The sequence below is a fragment of the Leopardus geoffroyi genome, chromosome B3, assembly GCF_018350155.1.
Source record: "Leopardus geoffroyi isolate Oge1 chromosome B3, O.geoffroyi_Oge1_pat1.0, whole genome shotgun sequence".
NCBI lineage: Eukaryota > Metazoa > Chordata > Mammalia > Carnivora > Felidae > Leopardus > Leopardus geoffroyi.
Window position 1 is genome coordinate 115,539,178 of NC_059337.1, and position 13,381 is coordinate 115,552,558.

General features: G+C 50.6%; 1 protein-coding gene across 4 annotated transcripts in view; it reads left to right on the top strand.

Moving 5' to 3' along the window:
* Positions 1–11,164, top strand: part of SUSD6 (sushi domain containing 6) — a 99,433-nt gene extending 88,269 nt beyond the window's left edge. For all 4 annotated transcript variants that reach the window (XM_045448122.1, XM_045448123.1, XM_045448124.1 and 1 more), the window contains exons 5-6: positions 4,383–4,810; positions 6,947–11,164. In XM_045448122.1, the coding sequence (XP_045304078.1) occupies positions 4,383–4,810; positions 6,947–6,972 (454 nt within the window). In that variant the 3' untranslated portion in view covers positions 6,973–11,164. The remainder of the gene's footprint in view (positions 1–4,382; positions 4,811–6,946) is intronic.
* The last annotated feature ends 2,217 nt before the right edge of the window (positions 11,165–13,381 follow it).

A 13,381-nucleotide genomic window follows, 5' to 3' on the forward strand; every position in this document is an offset into this window, starting at 1 on the left:
TTATCGTTTTGCTTATCATTAGCTTAATCCTCATTGGATCACTGCAGATAAGGAAGCTGAGGCTCAGAGAGATTAAGTCAAGGTTGTGACTCTTCTAGATGATGACCACCTGGAGATTTGGACCCAGACTTGTCCATCCCCCAAGCCTTGTCATTTGCCCTATACCAGTGGCTCTCAAAGTGTGGTTCCAGCAGCATCAGCATCACCTGGGGACTTGTTAGGAATGAGAATTTTCAGGCCCCACCCCAGACCAACTGAATGAGAAACTCTAGGGCCGAGACCCATCCACGTAGTTTCATAAGCCCTCCAGGTGATTCTGAGGCAGGCTCTGTTTGCGAGCCACTGCCCTGGCCCCCTAGTTCCCAATCCTGACTGCACATACAGGCATCTGTAGGGAATTAAACACAAATACCAACACCTAAGCCTCTATCCCCAGACATTCTGATTAATTTGGTTTGGAGTGGGAGCCTAGCATTAGTGTTTTTTGTTTTGTTTTTTATTTTATCTTTTTTAATTTTTTTTTTTAATGTTCATTTATTTATTTATTTATTTTTAATTTTTTTTTTTTTCAATGTTTATTTATTTTTGGGACAGAGAGAGACAGAGCATGAACGGGGGAGGGGCAGAGAGAGAGGGAGACACAGAATCGGAAACAGGCTCCAGGCTCTGAGCCATCAGCCCAGAGCCCAACGCGGGGCTCGAACTCACGGACCGCGAGATCGTGACCTGGCTGAAGTCGGATGCTTAACCGACTGCGCCACCCCGGCGCCCCAATGTTCATTTATTTTTGAGGGAGACAGAGCGTGAGCAGGGGAGGGGCAGAGAGAGGGAGACACAGAATCCAAAGCAGGCTCCAGGCTCTGAGCTGTCAGCACAGAGCCTGACACGGGGCTCAGACTTACCGTGAGATCATGACCCGAGTCGAAGTCGGACGCCCACCCAGGCACCCTTGTTTTGTTTTTGTTTATTTTTGAGAGAGAGAGAGAGAGGGAGAGAATGAGCGGGGAAGGGGTAGAGAGAGGGGGAGACAGAGGCTCCAAAGTGGGCCCTCTGCTGTCAGCATAGATATGGGGCTTGAACCCATGAAACGTGAGATCACGACCTGAGCCAAAGTTGGACGTTTAACCGACTGAACCATCCAGGCACCCTGTGGCATTAGTGTTTTTTAAAAAGCTCCCAGTGGTTTTAATGCGCGGCCAGGATGGCAACCACTGTGCCATACTGTGCTAGAAACAGAGGAAGTGGGGGTTTTTGCCCACCTTTGTCATTTTCCTTTTTCCAGTTGAGTGCGCTGCCCACAAGTCATCCCAGACTGGGTAGATGGGGGAGGGGGTGGCAGTGGTGGGGGACTGGCCCTGAGGGTATCCCTTAGGGGAAACTCTGCCCTGGGGCTGTCACGGCCCCCTGCAGTTTTTTGGGCTGCCCCAGCAGCTCATCATTCCCCTGAGAATAGTTGATGTGCACTCACAGCCCTTTATCAGTCACTGTCGTCATCCACAGGCACAGAGGAACAAGCTAAGTTGTGTTAAATCAAATGCTTCCTGGTCTGGAATTTACAGACCAGGCTCAGGCTAAGTTTCATCTTTGTGTACTTGTGTGATTTTTCTTTCTTCTTTCTATTTTGTTTTTTTCAGGGGCCGGAGGGGGGGGTGGGGGGGGCAGGTAGTAGCTATTTGTTTTTTCAAGGTTGTTACACAGTTCGTAGAATGAAGAGGAACTACTTGAAAGAATTGGCTATTTCCATGTAAAGTCAAGCTGATCTGTTTGTTGCTTCATCCAAATTAGGGAGTATTTTCCCTTTGTAGTTACCTGGTAAGTGTGTTAAAAGTAATTGGCTGATTTTGCCTGACTTGAGTGGAAGAAAGATTTGTTTGTTTGTTTGTTTGTTTGTTTGTTTATGGGCCCTGTTCAAATTTTGTACTGTGTTACACATATTACTTTTTTTTAATTAAAGGTTTTTTTTTAATGTTTATTTACTTGAGAGAGAGAGAAACAGAGAGAGACAGAGAGTGAGCAGGGGAGGGGCAGAGAGAGAGAGAGAGACAGAATCTGAAGCAGGCTCCAGACTCCAAGCTGTTAGTTGGAACTCACAAACCATGAGATCATGACCAGAGCCAAAGTCAGATGCTTACCCAACTGAGCCACCAAATTAAGGCACCCCTTAATTTTTTTTTAATGTTTATTTATTTTTGAGAGAAAGAGAGACAGAGCATGAGCAGGGAGGGGTAGAGAGAGAGGGAGACACAGAATCTGAAGCAGGCTCCAGGCTTTGAGCTGTCAGCACAGAGCCCGGCATGGGGCTCGAGCTCACAAACTGTGAGATCATGACCTGAGCCAGAGTCGGATACTTAATCGACTGAGCCACCCAGGCGCCCCCACATATTATATTACTTTTTAAACAACAACAACAAAACACATTTTGAATAACAGAAGCTAAGCACGTACCAGAATGCACAGTGCTTTCTGTGTCACCTTGCCATCAGTTTCCCTTGCTTCCAGAAACCTCCAGGCACTTCTGAGTACCACTTCTGTCATCCTCACAGTGTCTATGCCATTTGAATTGGTAGCATAGATTTTATCTGCAAGTACAGATGAGGAAATTAAGAGCTAATAACAGTCTAGCAATAGTAATGTGGTCCAGTCATGGAGCTTCTGTGTGTTCTGGTGTAACACCCTGAGGAGAACACAGCATCACAAATGATACAGTGTTCCAGGCAAACATTGACTGGAATCTTAATCCCAAGGAAACAGTTAAGTCCGGACTGTGGACTGTGGGACATCGTAGGAGACAACTGGCCTGGATTCTAACAAAAAGTATCCTTGTCATGAAGGAGAAGCTATCGTGGACTGTTTTAGAGGAAAAGAGATAGAATAGGACTAACCGCAATGCATGAGCCCTAATTGGGTCCTCAAAAACAAACAAGACTGCAGCCGAAACAGATATATTTTGGGGCATTTAGGAAAATTTGAATGACAGTATTATACCATTGTTAAATTTCAAGGAGGTAATAATGTTGCAGGTATGCAGAAGAGGTTCTTTGGAGGGGTGTGCTGCTGAATAATATTCTATTTAGCCATAAATAACTTACTTTCAGAATGGTTCAGGAAAAAAGTGTGTTTATATCAAAAAGTGATTTAAAAAAAAAGGTGTTTGCATAAATAAATCTCACACAAAGTTCAGTAAAAGAAGCCAGATACACATACACATATGTACACACACATTCATTGTATATCCCATTTATATAAAGATCAAAAATACGCAAAACTCAACTGTGGTGTTGAGGGGTTCATTTTAGGCAGTAAAACTATTGAAATAGAAAGCAAAAGCCTGATTGTCATGTAAGTTAGGATAGTGGTTACTTCCGGTGTGAGGAAGTAGGGAGTCATCGGGACAGGAAGCAAGGGTGTGTGGGGTGCTGGCGGCATGCTCTTTCTTGACCTCAGTAGGGGCAGTACCTTTGGGATAAAACAGTAAGCTGTATATTTTTCTATTTTGTGTGTGTGTGTGTGTGTGTGTGTGTGTGTGTGTGTGTGTGTGTGTATGTTGTAATTCACATATAATTTTTTTAAGTTAAAGGTAAGGCAAGTGGGGCACCTGGCTGGCTCAGTAGGTTAAGCGTCCAGCACTTGGTCTCAGCTCAGGTCATAATCTCACGGTTCGTGGGTTCGAGCCCCACATCGGGCTCCACTCTGGTGGTGTGGAGCCGGCTTGAGATTCTCTCTCTCCCTCTCTCTGCCCCTCCCCCCACCCACATGTTGTCTCTGTCTCTCTCAAAATAAATACACTTTAAAAAAATTGAATAAAATAAAGGGCAAGTACAGTAGCTGAGTCACAGGAATAGAATTCTTCACAATTTGACTCTGGCGTCCCAAGACCACAATGCTTCTTTTCCCTCTCCTTTTTTTAACCACTGCTGCATGGAAATTTAATTCACACACCACACAGTGTGCGCACTTAAAGCGTTCAGACACTATACTCACAGATATGTGCAAGCATTACTCTCTTACTTTCCTGTCCTCCCTGTGCTGCATACTGGCTTTATTTCTACGTCTCTAGGTTCCTAGTTTTTACACCATATGAGAGGGCTGGGTGCCTGGGTACCCAGAGGGTAAGAGCCCAGGAACTGGATTCACATCCCAGCTTCTTCCCGCACCAGCTGTGTGACTGGGCAGGGTACTTGACTTCTCTAAGCCTCATCTGCACTCTTGGTGAATCTGTACCTGAAAGGGCTCACCTGCGGGTTCAGTGGGATAAAGCGCTTAGTGCTGTGCCTGGCACGTTGTAAGTGCTCAAAACTGGTTGGCATTGTTGGTGTCGTTGTTGGTATCTATTTCTTTGTGTATTTTCATTCTTCCTTTGTCTTTTTCTCTTCTGGATGCAGGCGCGACCAGGGGGTATCTGGCGACCAAGTTTCCATCATGGTGGATGGAGTCCAGGTTGCGCTACCGTCCTACGAGGAAGCTGTATACGGCAGTTCCGGTCACTGTGTGCCTCCTGCTGACCCCAGAGTGCAGATCGTGCTGTCAGAAGGGTCTGGGCCCGGTGGGAGGAACGGACCAAGGGAGCAGCAGTTGCAGGACCAGGGGGCCTGTTCCTCTGCAGGCGGAGAGGAGGAGGCCCCAGGCCAGTCTGGACTATGTGAAGCCTGGGGCTCTCAGGGCTCAGAGACTGTGATGGTGCATCAGGCAACCACCTCTTCCTGGGTGGCCGGCTCAGGGAACAGCCGAGTGGCATACAAAGAAGCCCCAGATTCAGAGAACAGTGACATACAAAGCCTTTTATCCCTCACATCGGAGGACTACACAGATGGTAGGTGGTCTGCACTGATTGTGAATTATGAGCTGCTCAGGGGCCTTGCTGGGAGTGAGGAGGGACTGTGAGCCTCTCTCATAATTGGGTATTTGGAGGCAAAGGAAGATAATACCTGGGGGATTAGCCTGCAGAATAAGGCCTCACCCTCAGTTCCCGGCAGGGCTTTGGGCTCTGTGTAGGAGACTTTTGACTGTTGTCTGTGAATCTTCGTAGTTTAGAGTTTCCAAAACTATTTGTGGTCACAGGCCTGTGCTAAATCAAAGAGAGGACAGCTGGCTGGAGGCGGGAGTAGGGTCTGTTCTCTTGTGATAATTTTTATGTTCCTGAAAGGACAGGAGTGACAAAGAGGTATGGGGTCATGTTACAGAGAAAACTGGAGCCAGTCTTTCTTGCCCGGGATTCAGCAGTTTCATTTTCAACAGGACTATGCAAGTCCTGTGCTAGTTGGTTTTCTTGTACTGTGTCAGTTAAACCTCACAGCGATCCTGAGAAGTAGATACTATTACCATCCCTATTTTACGGATCAGGATACTAAGGCCAGAGAAGGTGTCACTTGCCCATTGGTAGTAGCTGAGCTGGGATTAGAGCCCGTGTTTATAACCCCACAGTGCCATGCTACCTCTCAGGTGACTCTGGGTTCTTGGTGGCAAGCCAGCCATAGAAGGAAATTGCCAACTCCTGACCTACCTGCCTCTTCTGGGGCCTGGAGAATTGAATATCGGGATTGACTCTGTCACTTTAAAAAATATCTTTATATGAAACCCCAGTGCTTTTCAGGATGCAGGCTAAACCTAGAGGTTTCCCTTTTGACAGTAGGTTTCTGTACTTACCAAGCCCCTCCGAAAACCAGTGAGGAAGACATATGTGCCCTGGAGGTCCTGGGTGCCATTAATGTCTGAGTTTGAGAGTATCTGAAAGCAGAGAAGTTGGAAATTCTTGAATGCAGATCATATTTAGGAGTTTCCTGAATCAACAGCATGCCTTCTTTCCTCTTGGTGGGATATAGAGCTGGGAAGGGGCCATTACCTAATTGACCTGCGTTTAAAGGTGGAAGCCAGTGACCCAATGGACAGTCAGCTATGCATGTTATGTGTCTGTACATTTTTAAAAAAAGTTTTTCTTAATGTTTATTTTTGAGATAGTGAGAGACAGAGCGTGAGCAGGGAAGGGGCAGAGAGAGGGAGAGACACAGAATCTGAAGCAGGCTCCAGGCTCTGAGCTGTCAACAGAGCCCGACTTGGGACTTGAACCAATGAACCACAATATCGTGACCTGAGCTGAAGTCGGACGCTTAACCGACTGAGCCACCCAGGCGCCCCTGTGTGTCTGTATGTATTGACACAGGTCCCAAGTGTACTTCTCAGCCCTTATCTTTGCTAAGGAGCCCTGATGGTGCTTGCTCCTCTCCCTTCTTCTCCTCCGTACCTTGTTTTGTTCCATTTATTGAACAAACATTTTTGGGAACCTATCTTGTGTCTGGTGCCAGTTAGATTTCTGAGGTGATAGAAAGTAATTTGAAACATGCTGTCTGCCTGCATGGATTGTCTTGGGAAGATCGGGCCTATATTCAAGAAATATGGAACCAGGAGTTGTAGGGTCTGTGTCAGTGTGAGGGGCACAGAAAACAAGATACATCGGTCATTGCAGACTGCCTGTGCTGTCTGAGGCTGACAGCACCATAGGAAATCAGGACCATGAGGCATCCGTGTAACCCGATGGACATAAAAGGAGACCCGAGACCCAGGGAAGGAAGTGAGTTATTCGGTATCACACAGCTGGTGATTGGCTCTAAGGAGGAGGTAGGACCTAAGCAGGGCTCAGCAGCCTCATAGGGTGAGATTAAGGGTAGAAAGAGAAGCAACTAGACCAGCAGAGTCAAGGCAGACAGGAGATTCATGGTGGTGGGACCAGAGGGGGTTTGAATACTAAACATTCAGAGTTTATCACACAGGTAGGGGGAGAGATGAGCAAGGAAGGCCTAAAGAAGGGGAGTAGACTCCTCTAGAAGGTATGAGTGAAGCATTTTGTTTCTTCAGACCAGGGCCTGCATGGGAAGCATGCAGTGGGATCAGACGTGCTGCAGAGAGACCCAGCAGGGTAACCACTGTGCTTTCCTTCCTTCTCTTCCTGCAGATATCCCGCTGTTGAAAGAAGCATGAGTGCTGCCACGGGCCTCTCCTCTCTGCAATGGTCCTCTCTGCCCCTCTTCCCTCTCCCTGTGGGTTTGAGTACGCCATACTCCAGCCACCCTACCTGGATACCTGAGCTGCCACCTGTGTATCTGTGTATCTCTGTATCTCTGAGGGCCTCCAGGCCCACCTTGCTGGAAACTCAAGATGATTCTCGCCATCTGCCCGCTGGACAGCTGGAGGAGCTGGCATTTTGCCTACTCCAGCCTTCCCATCTGTGTCGGAGACATTTGAATGTGCTGGACTGAACTCTTCCTTTCCCTGAGCCCTCCGGGTCCCCTCCAGCCAGCTCTTTGGCGGCAGACCCCACCAGCCTGCGTGGGCCTGAGAGCTGCTGTGTTTACTCGTGCCTTCCCCCACCCAGCCCATTCGGTTTCCTTGTCATGCAGGCTTGTTGCTGTCCTACAAGCCTTGGTGGCTGCACTGCTGCCCTCCGGCACACAGAGGGCCAGGCCTGGGTCTGGGTCTGGCCTGTCACCTTTAAGGGCTGGCACCACTGCCCTTAGCAGGAGCAGATCCAAAAGTGGCTCTAATTAGGGCAAGGATGTGGGTGCCCGGGCCTGCCCTGGGTTGACACCCGTGGCACATTTCTTTGGCTGAGGTTGGAGGATGTGGAAAATCACGCCAAAGCTATCCCAGCACCCAGGTGTCCAGCTCAGAGGTTCTGGCCCTGGCCCTGTTGAGTTTCTGAGAAGCATTGAGAAGATCCTGAGGGAGGGAAGGAAGGTGGCTGATGGGTGATTGTCTTCCTAATATGCAAATTCTCACTTCCTACTTCTAGCACCGGCCTTCCTGGCCTTGGTCTTTTCTGTTTCACTGGAGTGTGAGGGGAAGTGGCCTGCTGCCTCCTGGGTTTGGTCCTTGGCAGCCCCAGCTTCCTTGCTGCCCACAGGGGCCCGAGGTGAATCATCGCTGGGATGGGAGAGTTGCTGAGGTGCCACGGAAGGTCTGTGTGGCCAGTGGCATTTGGGGCACGTTGCCCCGTTCTGGGTTCGTGGTGACGGAAGGGAGCCTGAGAGGCACAGACCGAGTCCCCAGGCAGCTGCAGGCAGCTCCAGCCCCGGTCCTGAGGGTCCTCGTCACCACAGTCACGTGCCTTAGTAACTGTGCCCAGGAAGCGTGCTGCTGCTTGCTGCACTGCTGCTTTCCCTGCTTGTGTTTCCCCTGCCACCCTTCCACACGCCAGCCCACCAGCGAGTCCCTGCTCTCTCCCTTGGCCCCCCTGCCACCCTTCCACACGCCAGCCCACCAGCGAGTCCCTGGCACCTGGGGGAGGGGCCGACACTCCTGTACATCCCCCTTGCTGGTCTGCAGCGGGTGAATGCTTGTGAAGCAGCCTGGCTCCGGGTCCTGGAGTCGGAGCGGGTGGGCTCGGCGCTCCCAGATGCTCCTGCTGGGGGCTCTCGCTCTGCCACGTGTGAATGCTGACCAGGGCTGGGGTGGCAGAGCTCAGCCAGGCTACTGTCATCCTCAAAAGACGTGGCATTAAAGAATGCTTGTTTCTGTTTTGTTTTTGAAGCGCTGGGGCTGGGAGTCTTGTAGCTGAGCCCACCTGTACCTCTGCTGCTCCCCAGCCGCTCTGTTTGGGATGGTGAAAACAGTAAAGAACCCAGTCTATTTTCAGTACCTGACCTAACAGGGTAGCTCCAGGCGTGGTTGGCCGCGAAGATTAAGAGGAATGGCCTCCTCTCAGCCTCCCGCGCCACTCTCAACACGCACTTTACCACCTGCCCGCTCCCGGCCTCCTGGCGCCACTGTAGTCTTCCTTCGCTCAGGGTAAGGGCAGTGCCTTCTGGGCCTGCGGGCAACCCCACACCTCCCCCCTTCCCCACCCAGGAGCCCTCACGTGCTGTGCGCAGAGCCCTGGCTGGCGTGTTTCCATACAGAGCAGGTTGGTGAAGGTGCTGGAACACAGAAGCCTCTGAGGGACATGCTGCAGACCAGGGGGCCTGCCCTTGCCTCCAAAGAGGCCATTTCCGGAGATGTGCCTGTCAGCGGTTGCTGGCATGGGGCCCATCTGGAGGGTAGGGTCCCTACAGACCCTAGTTGCCTCCTTTACCCACAGGGGTGCCCTGTCTTCCTCCAGAAAAGACAGCAGGGACAAATGGCGGTGGGGGGCGGGGGTTGGGGGCGGAATCCAAAGTCTCACTGTTGAGCCTGCAGCCTGAATTCTAGTCTAGAATATTTTTAAAAATGGAAGATCTTACCCTTTTTTATATCATTACTCTGGATCTTTCCCTCCCTAAGAGATTATGCTATTTGAGGTTTATTCAGCCGAGTAGGTGACGAACTTAGCCCTTGGGGGAAAAAATGAAAAATGAAAAGCCTTTCTTCTGAAGCCTTCTTCCACCTTGCTCACCATTAACACTGTCCTGCGGATCACAAGCCCAGACTTGCCTACCTGGTAGGAAAGAAAGTGGATAAATGGGAACCTAGCATACACACACCCTTGCCACCTCTCTCCCATCCCCTCTGTCCCTGGCTTTGCTGAGGCCCAGCTCCCACCTCCCACCTCCCACCTCCCACCTCCCGGGGCCTGTCGGGGGAGGATCCAGGCCTCCCATTGCAGCTGACATCCTTGCTGGCTTCTTCTCTCGCAGTTCTCTTCTCTGAAGCAGTTTCTTAGCCATCAGCCAGGTGCTGCTGTTTCTAGAGCTTCTGGGGTTTGTCCCTTTCAAGGGATTAGGGACTCCACAGCTGCCTTGAAGTGGGGCCTGGCTGAGAGACCAGGGCAGTGGCAGGTGGCAGGCTGTTGGGCAGGAGGCTGCCAAAGGATCCCAGAGCAGGTGGGAAAACCACGGCCCTGGCTTTCCCGGGCTCACCTCTAGGGGAGTCCAGCAGAGGGCTTGTCCAGGAGGGTAGCCAGCACCAAAGGACTAAAAGTGTCTTTTTGCACACATGAGCTGACTCAGTGGTTTTCTATCCTGCTGACTTGGCAGCGACTTTCAAGGGCCAGTATGTGGTGAAAATCACTTAAGGTTTCCGTCCCTTTCAATGCCTTAGTTTAGCAGATAGGCTCTCTCTTTTGCCATTTCTGAATGTTGTGTGCTGTGTTCCCATCTCACTGGTGTGAACTGTGAAATGGACTGACTCCCAGCCACTTTGTGAGTTCTTTTGGCTTTATAAGGCACTTCAGTGTGCATTCTACTAACACTCCATTTGCAAACAGAACTTAAGCTAATGTTGTCTTCTCTGTTCATCCTCCCCCTCCTCTCCCTTCTCCCCCCCCCCCCCCCCCCCCCCCCCCCCCCCCCCCCCCCCCGCCAGCTTTAAAGTTCTGTGGAGAAGCCTGATGGCACGACAGACAAAGGTAGACTTTTCCTGCTTCTTTAGTGCTGGCACAGGGATCCACAGGCATTCGGCCTTTCCCCTCCCTCCCAGTTCTGGCCACATAGCAGTGTCTCCTCCGTTCACAGGGATATCCTCACATAGAGAATGGGATATGCTGCAAACACTTCTACATCCTTGCCTTTCTTTCCTCCTGAAAGAGAATAAAGGGCCCGGAAGGGAAGTGCTACACAGGCTTAAGTCCCCCGTGTGCTTGTGAGGACAGTGAGGCCGAGGGCTTCTGGGACTCCCGGCTCTCAACGTAGGGCCAGTCTTTACTGGGGCCCGGGGAGGGGCTGAAGTAGACTTTTCTTGGCCGAAGCACAGACTGAGTGGTAGAGTAGCTGATTCCCTGAACAGGGAACGGCAACAGGCTCAGCTTTGCTGGGAAGCTGCCGCTCTTAATTTCCAGTTGAAAACCTAGAAGAATCGAATGGAAACCCCGAGGTTGAGCCCTCTGTCTGGCAGCAGAGCTGGCTGGAGGGAACGGAGGGGCACAGCACTCAGATTGCCAGGCCGGAGGAGAGATGGACGCGGGTTGCATGGCGGCCTACCACACCCTGCCCTGGCTTCTTTTCACACCACTGTGGAATCCTTTGTAGAATGGTACTCCTAGATGATGGTTTCAAACGACACATGCATCATTGACTCTGTGCAGGATGTCCCTCAATCAGTTTGGGTTTGCTTTATTTTATTTTATATATTTTTTGGTATCCTGTACATTGCGGTGGGTGTGAAGATAGTATTTTAATATTTGTACAAAGTTTAATTTAATTTTAATTGTTCTATGTATATAACTGCATTTCTAAATAATAATTAAAAAGGTTCTTATGAAGGCAGTTGTGAGCGATGTGATCCTTCCAGGAAGTTTTCATAGAAACCCTCGAGCAGGAAAAGCCTAGGTGGTAGGAGTTCCTGAAGTGGTGAAGCACCAGCTCTGGGGAGGGGCTGCCTAGCAAGAGGAGACAGGACAGGGAGAGGCGGACGGTATCGGGGAGAGGCCCCAAACCGGAGTGGAAACACACTACCGGTCTTAGGCGTTCTCAGTGTGCCAGTCCCTGTGCTGCACTGGGACTCGGCAGCGAGCAGGCCCCTGCGTTTGGGACCCGGGCACAATTACTGCCCTGGGAGGGCGGGCCGTCCCCACAGCGTGCAGTGCTGATCAGGGAAGCCACGCTGGGTGGGGCACAGGAAGCATCTTTTGGATGGAAGGGCAAAGAAGCTGTGATGGGAAGGGCCGTACCGCCAGGCTAAAGGGCGGGACACCACGCATGCGTGGACGCCAAGGCAGCAGAAGGCACATTCAGTGGAGGAAGGGAAAAGAAGGGGTGCAGGGCTGGGGGGACAGTGGCTCAGCACAGGGCAGGAGAGGGCAGCGGGGGCTGGGTCCTGGAGGCCCTCCAAGCAAGGAGTGGAGAAGTTTGACTTCATCTTCAGGGTAGCCGGAAGCACTTGGACAGTGTTAAGTAACAGAATGATGTAGTAAGCTCCACTTTTCTGGGAGGATGCTCTCCCCCTCGCTTAAGACTGTTCAGGGGGATAAAATGTACTTTACCTGGAGACCACTTAAGAAGTCGGTCTTGGGAGGAAGGCACCTTGAGCAGCTAGCCATCCCCTTCCCTGAGGTGGAGAAGCAGAAGACACGGTCTGGGGCGGGGAATGATGGAGATCTCAAGACCAGAGGGCAGAGCACACAGAGGTGGAGACGTCATTGCCTGGTAGGAGAGGCCAACAGTGAATGATCACAAAAGGTGGTAAGGGCGTGAGAAAAGGGAAGAGCAGGGCACTGTGGGATAGAAAATCAGGCCACTTTTTTTTTTTTTTTTTTTTTTTAGATCAGGCTGCTCTCAACATTGTCCTGGGGTAACGGTCAGGATGTGTTTCTCTAATACTTAAAAGTGTCGGGAAAACGTTTTAGGAGCATCTGTGCCAAGTCTCCACCCCAGTCCTCAGTAGGGTCCGCATAAACATCACTGCCATTAGTTGTAAGGAGGTGAAGGGAAGAGCGCTTTGCCAGCTTTTGAAAGTAATGGTGGTAACAGCTAATACTTGCCCGCTGCGTACCTGGCGGAGTTCTATGCACTCGGTGTGTGTACCCCCAGGGCCACAGAGCGGCTCTACGAGGGAGGCAGTTGCCCTTATCGATCAGAGCTCCAGGCCACATATAATGAAACCGAGGCATAAACAGGTGGATTAACTTGCCCAAGGTGGGGTCAGGATTGAATTCAAACCCAGGTAGTTCTGCTGAAGTGTTCCCCTCCCTGTCCCATTGTCCCATTCCCAACCCATGTGACACTGCCTGCCTCCCAAGGCCCTTACTGCCCTCCTTCTGCCTTTCAGTCTCTGTTCCAACCAGTGAGCTTCAGGCAGAGGAAAAACTAATTTCATGGCATGGCAGGGAAATGGCACACCCTTCAGTAGGATAACAGATGACCTAAGGGTCAAAGAACGGCAGGTGCCCAGCAGTGTAGGGAGAGGGGGCATTTCAGCTCCGCAGACCATGATAAATTCGTTCACAAAGCGGCAGGAATTGTTCCTCCACGAGAAAAAAAAAAACATATATGAAGAGGAAAGACTGCTTATTTCCTTGATAGATAAGCCTTCTTTGTCACTGGAAAACCGGCAGAAACGTGTCCCATCAGGTAAGGAATGCTGGGGAAGGGAGACTTTCCAACGTGGGGTCAACCTGGAGTTGTTACCTTTCTCTTAAAAGACAGATGAGGGAGGACAAAGGCAAAAAGCCACAAAACCTGCAGAGCCTGGGGGGGTGTTTGGGGGGAGGGCTGGCTTTGAAGTGGTTGCCGCAGGTGGGGAAAGGTGGTGGGAGGAGAGAAAAGGAATTTCCTGCCCTGCTGCTGAACCCCCCACCTCCCCGTCTGGAAAGCGGAGAGCCCTGGACAACAACAAAAGTAGTAACCTCTCAGGTAGGTCTTTCTCCGATCGATCGCGTAGAAGTATTTTAAAATATGCGAAAGTAACACATACTCCAGAAAATTGAGAAAACCTACCACCTCCTGGTAATGTGGTTCTTTTTTCTATGCCTAAATATAGT